This window comes from Gymnodraco acuticeps, unplaced genomic scaffold, assembly GCF_902827175.1.
Source record: "Gymnodraco acuticeps unplaced genomic scaffold, fGymAcu1.1, whole genome shotgun sequence".
NCBI classification, from domain to species: Eukaryota; Metazoa; Chordata; class Actinopteri; order Perciformes; family Bathydraconidae; genus Gymnodraco; species Gymnodraco acuticeps.
In genome coordinates, this window is record NW_022990042.1 from 6,143,459 (window position 1) to 6,155,630 (window position 12,172).

General features: G+C 38.4%; 1 protein-coding gene across 5 annotated transcripts in view; it reads right to left on the minus strand.

The window, feature by feature from the left end:
• The window catches only part of LOC117545420 (amyloid beta A4 precursor protein-binding family B member 1-interacting protein-like), a 29,586-nt gene extending 21,959 nt beyond the window's left edge, over positions 1–7,627 (minus strand). For all 5 annotated transcript variants that reach the window (XM_034215188.1, XM_034215185.1, XM_034215191.1 and 2 more), the window contains exons 1-2: positions 7,576–7,627; positions 6,366–6,514 (exon numbers count right to left, since the gene is read on the minus strand). In XM_034215188.1, coding sequence (XP_034071079.1) covers positions 6,366–6,398 — 33 coding nt within the window. In that variant the 5' untranslated portion in view covers positions 6,399–6,514; positions 7,576–7,627. The remainder of the gene's footprint in view (positions 1–6,365; positions 6,515–7,575) is intronic.
• Positions 7,628–12,172: the final 4,545 nt, after the last annotated feature.

A 12,172-nucleotide genomic window follows, 5' to 3' on the forward strand; every position in this document is an offset into this window, starting at 1 on the left:
CAGTGGGTGCTGGAAAAGGATCCAACTCCATGTGACCAAAATTAAAACTAAATACATAGCAGGCGTGTTAAGTTCAGTGAAGCCAATTAACCTAAAACTAAGAATGGTTGTTTTTCCGTGGGCTTAGAGGAGATTTTCACATTTTCCCTGGAATGACAAAGTTGCTTTTGTACTCGTTGCCTTCATTGGTAGGATGAGTTGGGTGAGATTGGTTAGGGTTAGGGTTAGACAATGGTAAGTTGTGTCGTTGTTATCCTACCACATCCACATAGGAAGCATGTATTTTACTACTATTTTGGACCTCCATGTTTTCACAGTAGCCAAGAACAACAAACCAAACACTGATTCTAGAGGGTTAGGGTTAGGCCTTTCTGTTTTTAGGTTACTTGAAGGCGAACTCAGTATCTCTTTGTTTTTTTTTTCTTCAAACTTCCAATATTTCCTCTCCTTATAGCTCTGTTTTGAATTGTACCGCTGTAAAAATATAATATTGATTATATACTGATGGCTCCCACAAGATTGCTGACATCCTTTTGGATTCATCTTCTTCTTATAGACACATGCATTTCCAAACATTTGGACTACCTATGTTGTAAATGTATTATCTTTTCAATTTACACACGGCATCTATTGCATGTCTGTCCGTCCTGGGAGAGGGATCCCTCCTCTGTTGCTCTCCCTGAGGTTTCTCCCATTTTTCCCTTTAAACTGTGGGTTTTCACTGGAAGTTTTTCCTTGTACGATGTGAGGGTCTAAGGACAGAGGGTGTCGTATTGTCATACTGATATTCTGTACAAACTGTGAAAACCACTGAGACAAATGTAACATTTGTGATATTGGGCTATATAAATAAACATTGATTGATTGTTTGAATATTAACTACTGCTGCTCTATTCTTGAGCTCATTTAAAATCATTCAAATTAATGATCACTAAATGAAAGATACATGGTTTTGACTGGGGAGAAAGGGTATAAAAAGTTACATCTAAAAAATGAAGCAATCTTACAGTTATGGTGTAGTCAAAAGTACAAAATCTGCCAATTGTGGTATAGCTGTATATATCGGCTCAGAAAGAGTGAATACATTCTCAGAAGTGAAATTGTAAATATGCGCCGGGCAGAGTAGACATCTGTTTGGCATTGTTTAACTTTACGCTGATATATTTTACACATTAAAGCTGCAGGCCGAGGTATGCAAAGTGCATATTCTGGCCTGTATACGTTAAGTCATCTGTTGTGTGACGTATATCAATTCAGAGGCTCTGTCCGGGTCTTTATCGCTTTAAGTACCACTTGTTCTTCTTTATATAGGTATACATATGCAGACTAATGTGCATACACACAAACAGAAATACATACAGTGCTGCTCAGTCTCATTCTGTGTTTATGTAAAACGGTAAACATAGCCTCCATTAAACTGTAATGAGGTAAAGGGGAAGTGGTAGGGCTAAGTATTGCTTCCATATGAAAGTGACATTTGTTAATGTGAACTTTACCTTTGTTGCCTCTCAGGTCTTCTGCCACATATTTGAAGGTCAACTTCTGTAACTTCTTTCTCATTCTTATACATATCTATTTAATTACTTATAACCCCAAGCATTTGCCCATCAAAGAAAGCGTTACAAAACGACATTTGTTTATGAATACCATGCTCTCATAGGCCATGTCACATTGTTGCTGCCGTCTCCCACTGTGGTCTCACACATCAACAAATGGAGGAGACGCCAGCAGACCATGCAGCAGACAGGCAGGCAAACAAACAAACAGGCGGAGGGACCAAAGCCTGAGTACAAAAGGCTATTTATTAAGACTTATATGCATGAAAGGAATCAGAAAGCATTTCCTGCTGACAGTCAACGAACATTTATGGTATTTTCCTGTGGTTGACAGCTTCTTACTGTTTTCTAATTAGTTGCATAACCGTCCATTGGCGTCTGTGGGGAGACATGTGTTTGTCCTCAACAAAGCTGATTTATCTGCTCAACTATTTAACTGTTACAGGAAGTAACACAAGGGAGAAAGATATTAAGGCTGCAACCAATGATTACTTTCATTAATCTGATGTTTTATTTCACAAATATTCGATAAAGCGACTTATATTGGTTTATCAAAATGTTGGATAGGGGCGCCGTAAAGCTCAATTTGTAGAGCTTGCGGCTATTGGGAAGAACGGAGTTCAAATCTGGCCTGGCACCATTTGCCACATGTCATTCCCTCGGTTTCCCTTTTTCAGTTCTGCCTCTACAATAAAGGCACTGGTTGCCCTAAAAAATCTTTACAAAAAAACAAAACTCTGGAAAATGTCCATCCTAGTTTCTCAAACTCCAAGGTAATAGGGGTGTAACGGTTCACAGAAGTCACGGTTCGGTTCGTACCTCGGTTTGGGGGTCACGGTTCGGTACGAGTTCGGTACAACAAGAAAAAGCAAAAAAAAGTCCCAAATGCATAATTCCAGGTTTGTTATTTATTTTTTAACAGTAGTGCAAGTTTCAGTTTAAAAATAAGGAACTCTGACATTTTGAATAATTAACTGTATTAAACAGTTAAAAACAAACCACAAACAGAACCACACACACTCAGATGGCCATATTATCTATAATGGCTGATGTCAAACAAAAAAGTTTCATTAAGCTGTAAAACTAAAAAGAATGTCTTGAAAATATTACATCATAAATAATAAGAAAGTGTTTCAAGAGCGCAAAGTCATTGAAAAACATATGCCAAAAGCTTCCGTTATTTATTTTGGTCTCACCGCTTTCATGTCTATTGGTTTCTTAAAAACACCGGGGATAAGCTGTTGAACTGCTGTTTAGTGATGTTACATATATTCAGAGGCTCTGTCCGGGTCTTTATCGCTTTAAGTACCACTTGTTCTTCTTTATATAGGTATACATATGCAGACTAATATGCATACACACAAACAGAAATACATACAGTGCTGCTCAGTCTCATTCTGTGTTTATGTAAAACGGTAAACATAGCCTCCATTAAACTGTAATGAGGTAAAGGGGAAGTGGTAGGGCTAAGTATTGCTTCCATATGAAAGTGACATTTGTTAATGTGAACTTTACCTTTACCGAGGCTTCGGAGCGTGTGTCGAGTAATCCCCGAAGCTTTTTGTGAAGCATGTATCGAGGCTTGTATCGTTTTGGGCCAGTGACGTCATCGATGACAAACGAAGCCTCGCTGCCACGTGACTGCTTCAGGAAGCGATTCAGATCGGTTGAACCACAACGCTCATAATACCCATGGATGTATAATAAGAACCATATTACCCCTCCTGTACCCGGCGGGCCCGGTGACACGATGGAAACAAGAGAGCTCAGACCCTCACTTATAGAGGTCGGAACATGTCATAATAAATAGATACAAGCATAAATAAATGTAGGAATAAAAACATCAATAAATACAGGAATACATATGGTGCAGTGTTTTCAGGGAGCTTTAGTGTGTGTGCTGTGGCTCAGCTGGAAAGCAGTTGACTCATGACCAAAGGGTCCCTGGTTCAACGACTGAACAATACGTATTTGTTGTTGTTTATAAAAGCTACAGCTAAATGAGATAATGTAGTTAATAAATGTATTCTTTGATATGGTTTAGCCTTTCTCAGGCTACAACATGGTTAAGTTTATGAATATTATTAAGGAATACAAATCCCTCTTTGCAATGTTTACCAGCCTTCTTAGGCTTTTCAATCACAATCATTAAACTGGAATAAATACAATATTGTTAACATGAAAATATGATGTTATGTTCGTTGTTTAGATGTATTCTAAGGCTTTACTCATTGGGAACTCGGTATGAGATGATGGAGCACACTGTTGAGATGTCCAACCTGCCTGTTTTACACACTTTGACCAACAGGGGGGTTTGTGTTCAAATGAAGCCCATGATGAAGCCTCATGAGATGAACCCTTTTGCGAACCAATTGGCTGGAAAGCTTCAAAGCTTCATAAGGCTTCATCTCGCCATCACTACTGCTGTTGTCTTTTGCCGGGCTGACATGATTTAGCATGTTTGGCTTGTGTTGCCATTAGCATACTGCACCGCTATCGAACAACGCCGACACACCGTCCTCGTCCGATCCACCACTCGCTCACTTCATCGTTATTGTAGTCCACAGGGAACCCGAAATGTTCCCACACAGCTGATTTAAAAGAAGCAGGTGGGTTCTAGCTCCTGTGTGTTATCTGAAATCGCCATACTAACTGTTCTTCTTGTATTTTGTTCGTTTTGTTTCTTCTTATTCTTCATTTGTTGTTTAAAGGAAGGCTCCAGTCATTAGATAGTTAATCAAAACTTCAGTATTTAGTGAAACATTATGTTTAAACCATACCCTGAAGAAATCAGCGATATTCCCCGGTAAATAATGATTTTATAGCTCTTTTTTTATCAAAACCTGTATATTCCGTCAGGCAGCTGCCATTTTGGCCATTTTCAGTAGTCACATGATCCGAAAAACTAGGTCGTGACGTCATCTATGCGTTCACTTTGTAAACACACGACAAAAACATGGCGGAGTATTTGAGTTCGGACTCGTCAGCCGAGGAAGAAGTTTAGAAAAATAAAGTCCAGGCGGACTTACTTTGAATTATCACTATAGGTATTCATTCCATCCAAATACAACTGTAAAAAAAATAAAAAACATACTCTGTTATCCTCTTAGGCCCCACGGACCCGGTTCCGGGGCCGAAATCGTAATTTGCAGGAAACAACGTCTAAGGAACCTTAATATTTAATAAACTATGAATATTTTATATCCATATAACGGGAAAAACTAATTTAACTGATCTTTTTCATTTTTTTCTTTAAAAAAAACACACAATGCTAACAGTGAGCCTCTGAATTAGCCCCGAGCGAAAAATGCTAACCTATTACTGCACCGAAAATCACTCCTAGCTCCCTTATTACTTATCCTAGCTCCACATCCAACACATTGTTTATGATCGTAAAGACACAGAATCTAACGGTGCTCACCTCAACACTGAAAGATACAAACTCACGACGTTATCAACAAAAACGTACATCAAAACAAGTGGCGCTAGGTACTAACATGCGCTAGGCTAACATGGCTTACCTTGGTCTTTGTCTGGTCTAAACTGGTCTTCAATGGCATTACAACGATAAAAACGATGATGTAGTTAATCCATAGGTTAATATCCAATGTGACTGTGTCCCCTTTGAAATGTTCTGATAATCTATAAGCAATAAAACTGCAATTCCGTTATCTGCTGTCCGCTCTGTGCTCCGTGCGCTCTGGGTCCTGCAATTCCTGCTTCCTTACGTAGTAAACAATAAGTAGAGTCTTCTGCGTAATGTGCTTACGCTGGCTGGCATTGGCAGTGCACTACATCCCCATTAAGTAATGGTTGATTAATAAATCCCATTTTACTCTACTCTCAGAGTAGTCGTCCGGAAACTTGAAATGTTCGCTGCATACATGCGCCTGTGGATCTTTCGGTTCGGGCCGAGCACATTTCGCTAGCCACTGCCTCCGAACGTACTTCCTACGCTTACCCGTTGGCAATAGATGGAACCGAGCATTCCGTGGATTGTTCCTATCCGAATTGTGGCAATGTTTCGCGATACAATGAGGCATATTTCTATAGAATTGAGAGAGTAACTAGAGTACACAACATGAACAACGCACATACGTCAATTTGTCCTCGACACCAAACGCATAGTTCACGTCACTTCCGGTAAAATAAGTCATGTGACTCGTCAAAATGGCGCCGCCCACAGGGTTGATGTCATTTCGGTAATTAATCAGTTTAAAATCACTGATAACTTCATCGGATTAAAAAAAAAAAAAAAAAAGACTGGCAGAGACTGGTCTGTTTTATCGGATGATAATTATTTAAAAATGCGTGTCATGAGCATTCCCTCCCTTTAAGGGCGGCTGGCAAACAGCTTTTAGGCGCAATACCGTCTCCTGGATTATAAATAGTGTAATGGATACTGCCCTGAATGACAGACTTTTTTCCCACTCGTAAAAAAAGGCGTATTCGTCGTGTGACTGTATGTGCCGAATCGTGACGGTAGGCTACGGGACGAATACGGATACCGTTACACCCCTACAAGGTAATGTCTTGTTTTGTCAGTCCCAAACCCCAAAATATTTAAATAATATAAAACAAAAAAAAGCAGCACATTTGAGAGGCTGATAAAGTATTTTCTTTTTTTAACCAAAATGTATGGATCATCAAAGTAGATCATTTTACTGTCAATCGACCAATAGATAGGTAGATATGGTTGCAGGTTTTTAAATTATTGTTCTAGATTCAGCATTAGCATATTAGTATTTATTTAATTTACTATGTAGTCCCCCACAAAGAAAAACATTCACTTTCATTTAAAGTTCTTACCTTTTCTGTCTCTTTCACACTTAGGAGCATCATGGAGTGTCTTAGTTGACTCAACAGTCAGGGGTCAGTCTATAGCAGGGGTGCCCAACCAGTCGATCGCGATCGACCGGTCGATCGCGGGGAGATTCCCAGTCGATCGCGAGATGTGTCTAAAAATAGAACAACAATATTCAGTTTTATCGTTAATGTCCGATAACATAATCTTCCTGTGCCAGAATAATGCACTTGAACGCATCAAAGCTTTGTGATTGGCCGTGGCTGGTGGGCAGTGGGCAGTGGCAGTAGCAGTAGCATAAAAGCCCAAAATATATAATTTTCACTCCGAGTGGGAGGATGATTATTTTTGTATCTATTCCAATTCAAAGTCCATCTGTCTCATCTGCAATGCGAGCGTTGCTTTATCGAAGAAGGGTCATTTAGAAGCGGCATTTCAAAACAGTGCACAAACGCTACGAGACGGAATTCCCTCCTAATTCTGCCCTACGCTCCCAAAAGGGGAGGGGCCTGAAAGGACAGCTAAATGCACAGCAGTCCATTTTCACCAGGCCCAACAACAAGAGCAAGGCTGCTACCATAGCATCTTATCGTGTCAGTCACGTTCTTGAGAAACACATGAAGTCTTTCAAAGACGGCGAAGTTGTGAAAGAAGCATTCCTGGAGGCTGCGACGTGCTTTTTGGGGACAGTAAAAATAACAGATGCATTTCAACAGGTTTTTGATATAATAAAAACTCCAGTTAGATACCGTTATTAATCAGCTGTAAGTTTTAGTTTGTTTGAACTTATTCATTATAATTATTGTACAAAATGGTATAATAATGCAAACTTAAATTGATTATAGTCTATTATCAATTCAGGTTAAGAAACTAGTGTTGCTTGCATCCTATTTTAAAAGGCATTTATGTTTATATTCTACTAAAATGCATCAAAAAAGGGTTTGATTCTATTAATGTTGTCTTTTTTATTGCACTTCGGCAGCAGATTCCTGTGTAGCTTATTACATTATTATTATTATTATTATTATTAGTAAGCCTAATTTATACTTTTGTGAATAAACTCCAACTCTGTATCAACAACACTGTTGTGCAACTTAAGTTAAATACTTGTATTTGTACTTGGATTAGAAAGAGGTAAGATAAAGGATCTGCAGTATTTTATGAAGTATTAATTGTACAAAGGTCAGCTTTATACAAGTAGAAGTGTGTATTTACCTGGTAGTAGGCTGTCAGTAATGGCTACGCCTCTCTATTTGGACTGGTAGATCTCGGCAGACCGGCAACTTTAAAGTAGCTCTCGGTTCAAAAAAGGTTGGGCACCCCTGGTCTATAGTTAACCACATGATCACGTGACGACACATGCACTGCCTCTAGCTTCCGATTAAATAAGGAAGTAGGCTAATTTGTATTTCTGGTGAAGCAGAGTGAGGTTTACTATTCTAATTATATTTCTGCACATATATGGTACTGACCATGATGTTCTTGCCTCTTCACTTGTTTTCTCAGAGCCCTACACCGTGATGGTAGAGTTGTGGCATTATTGATTTACAAGTTCAGGGAGTTTGGTGATATCAGCAAAAAAAGCATGTATTTTTAAAGTTAGAGGCTCAACACTTTTTTATATGGCTGAGCTTTTACATTTTTTTTTAATATACAACTTTTTTATCTCCTACATTATACTGCTCTTTTAAAACTCCTTTGTGTTTATTTCATATCTTGCCTAAGATGCAGTTTTTTGTAAGGCATAAGTCCCTTTGCATTGCAATGTTATTGTAAGGCGCTATAATAATAAACCAGCCTTGGCTTAATGAGCTATAATCAATCAGCTTAACAGGAAACACCTGTGTGAGTTACCATGGTTGACGTGAGGTAATGCAGCATGTAGTGGCCTTCTGAACAACAACATTGGGTGAAATTTAAAATAAGATAAACTTGCTCTGTGGAGAAATTAAAAGTCACAACAGAGTACATATAAAGCAAGAGATAGGCCTACACAGGAAGACAGCTTTTAAACCAGACCTTTGGTGTTGCGGTTCCTCCTATGCAGGCCCGCCCCTCCCTACAAGCAGATCACACAGACTGCATGGGGCCTCACCTCGCGGAGGGGACCTCACCTCAGCTAGAAGTTCGGTGATTGGATTGTTTAGCTGCAATGCAAGTTGGGATATGGTGTTTATGCGATATGAAATCCGAAAAACATTTATAAAAAAAATTAAATAATACTTTATTCCGAGTGTTCTTGCTTTTCTCTTTGAAAGTCATCACATAACGGCATTGTAATACACGGTTCGGCTGCATTACATATTACACATCTGCCGTAGTTCTCTATTTATAGAGCCCTGATTAGAAGACTTCTAGACAAACTGGAAGAACTGCCATGGAAACTGAATATGTGACGTGGATCATAAATATATCAGCAATTAAACAACATCTTCAATTTCTCTTCACACAATATGTCTCCTTGCAGTATCAATACTAATTCGGCTGACTTTTATATTTGATCCAATTGGTAGATAAGTTATATTTACACCATAACGGTGCACAGCTGCTAGAAAAGGACTTGTAGTTTTTAAAGATATTACTAATTTTCTTTGATTATAAGAATGTGAATACTGAGTTGAAAGAATAGTCAGGGGTTTTGGGTGATGGGAGACACACCTATGGATTAAGAATTTCAATAGCTTACCATTAAACGACGGATATGGCTTTCTGTCTGTGATGTTTTTACAAATCAGTTATTAGAAGTAAAACATGTGAAATAATATAGCACTATCCTGTACAATTATGTGAAAACATGAATAAAACTACACATCTTCAGATGTTATACATACACAAGTGTCCTACACTAATAATACAAAGTTATTATGGCATTGTATGCTGTGTGTACCTTGTCTGCACCGCCTAGAGCACGTTATTGAATTAGTTGTGCACTGATATGTCAATAAACCTTAGAAAATCTTGAAATCTTGAAAGGGATGTGCAAAATAGCCATTATATACAGTCTTTAATTAACTATTAGTAGAGAATAACAAGTAATGAATATGCTTTATAGAGATCTGCAGATACATGTTTAGTCTTCTCAAGCACCAACTATCAAATATCTCTCCTGATTGTTGGCACTTGACAATCACCTTCCCTGAATTTTACTGGAGTGCAACTAAAGCCTGATTTAAGGGTTGTTTATATTTCACATCATTAATCAGAATCTGCAAAGTAACTAAAATAAATGTAATGGAGTAAAAATACCAGGTTGGTTAACCTCTGAATTGTAGTGGAGTAGAATTACAAAGTAACAATGAGCTGTCATGTGGGTATATATTAATGCTGCGCATTATGTACACAAGCGATTTTCACCCATTTATTAATTATATGTTTTAAATTTGTACACACCAATTTGTTTCCTATCGCCTAAACCTCGAGGGCTGTACACAGTTTAATACTGTCAACTTCTAATTTTGGGGAAAACGTCTTTTAAAACTACAATTCCCAGTAGAGACGTGCCATAGAACATGTTGCGAAACACAATAGTCAGCATGTGTAGTTCTGTGGTTTCGTAATCTTTCGAAGATTAATCACGGGGGCTGTAGTCCCAAACGATTGCTGGGGATTATGGGTAATGTAGTGTCTTCGGCCATCCTAAACTCCGAAATGTTTTTCGGATTTCATATCGCATTAACACCATATCCCAACGTGCATTGCGGCTAAAACATCCAATCACCGAGCTTAAACCATAGCTGAGGATCTTGAGTAATCAGTTCAGTGGGTGTGTATCGCAATGATGCTCGAAATGTCCCATATAGGCCTATGTCTGTTTCCGGTTATTTTTATTTTGAAATTCAGTTCCTGACGGACGCCAAAAAAGCCAGAGATTATGGAATTAAACAAATAAATAAAAACAAGGATAATTGTGTGTTATCTTTTTAGAAAAGAATAACAAATTAGAAGGAAAAAAAGATTAAAGGAAATACAGATTTCAGTATTCTGAGGCTCTGAGCCCCATTTATTTTCCTCACAGACGACAAAAAAAGTCCGACATTATACGATTTAAAATAAAAACAATAATCAGCCTCAGTAGCAATGATTTTGTCATGCAGAGAAAGCACATGTTTAAGGTAGGGTAGGTAAGAATGAGGAAACCAGCTCAAGTGCGCTAGAATTTGAAAGTACACAACCGAAACAAATCTGCCCCTTCCTTCAGACTTCCTTACAGAGCCCCTCCTCCAACACACACGAACGCGCACATGACCAATGAGGGCACGAGATAAGTTTGTGTACAGATGGAAGGCTGACAGGCAGGTAGGCCATCCAATTATCTGCCGCGGGCCGAGGCAGATAATTCGACTTGCATGCTTTTTACAGCGCCACGGCTTCCACAGATGAAATATTTGTATATATTTATTGTCAAAGCATTTCATGTATTCATTGCTATCGGGATGTTAAGAGCATTCCATGGAATATAACAAAAAGTGTTTCTGAAGTGAATTACCTACCCTACCTTTAAAGAAACATTATTGACTGATACATTTTGTTTGGTTGTTCGAGTTATGGCACATTTCCACTGCAGCGGGGTAGCCCCGTTTAAGCGTCCCTAAGCGTCCTCGCTCAGGCCTCGGGCTGCCTCGCTGGCCGTCCGAGGCCGTGGCGCATTTCCATACAGTTTAGGACCTGGGGTAGCAACGCAGTGTAGGCGGGGCGATCGGCTTTTTGGCGGGCTTTTTGGGCGGAGCGACGCTGAGTAAAAACTGCAGTGGCGTCATCTTCAATGCGACACAACTCACACAACAATGGAGGATGTGGAAGCGATCGTTTACTTGTTTCTTGGTGTGTGGCTTGTTAACATGATGTGCTCTGCATAACCTCTGCGAGAGTCATGGAGATGGGTGGAATGCACCAGCAGCAGAGCCTGGGGTAGCAGTGGCTCAAGGTGCAGAGGAGGAGGGCACTGACATCAGAGAGGGTTTGATGCGCTACCTGAATACCTAAATATGCATTGTATTGTATTCATTGTATTGAACATAAATAAATCTTTTTTTTTTCATATACATGTGTTTGTCAAATGTTTTAAACAAATGTTATCTGAATTGAATATTTAGTAAATATTTGAATTTCAAGCACCAGTAAGAACTGCCCCACAATAAGAACATTTGAGGAAATATCAGATCATGAAAAGAAAATCTTTCTAATAAATTAAGCGAATATCAAAGCTAACTATAAACATAAATACTAAAGTGTAAAACACAGCAAAACTATATTCATAAATGCAAGTGTAAAATAGTGTGGACAATTGTAAACATGGATGGAGGCTAAAGTATCCACAACATAAAATAATATATTAAAATATAACCTCAATCTTTCTTCTAGACATGTTAAAAGCTTGCTTGAATGGGTTATAGGTTTCTTCTTTTGTTCTCTCGTCTTTGAAATATATAAGGAATGTGTTGTTTGAGTCTAGTAGAACGAGGGTATTACAATTGAGCAATTTCTACTACATGTATTATGTATTTATCATGTATTCTTACTATTACAAAATAAACATGTAATAATGTTTTAGAGGAGGACCTCAAGCTAGCAAACTCAATTTCTTGCTTTAAATCTCTTAAAACTAACTTATCTTATGGGCTTTTTCCTAACTGATGGTGTTTGTTATTGCTTTATAAATTCATGTAGGTTTATATCTTCTCTAAATCAAGATTATGTGAATCTGTACTTTATTGATGGCAGTATAAAAATACAAAACATTTTTTTTATCAAAAAGGCATGCCATTAAACAATACAAATAAAACATGTAAAACTGTATTGCAGCCAGCATAAA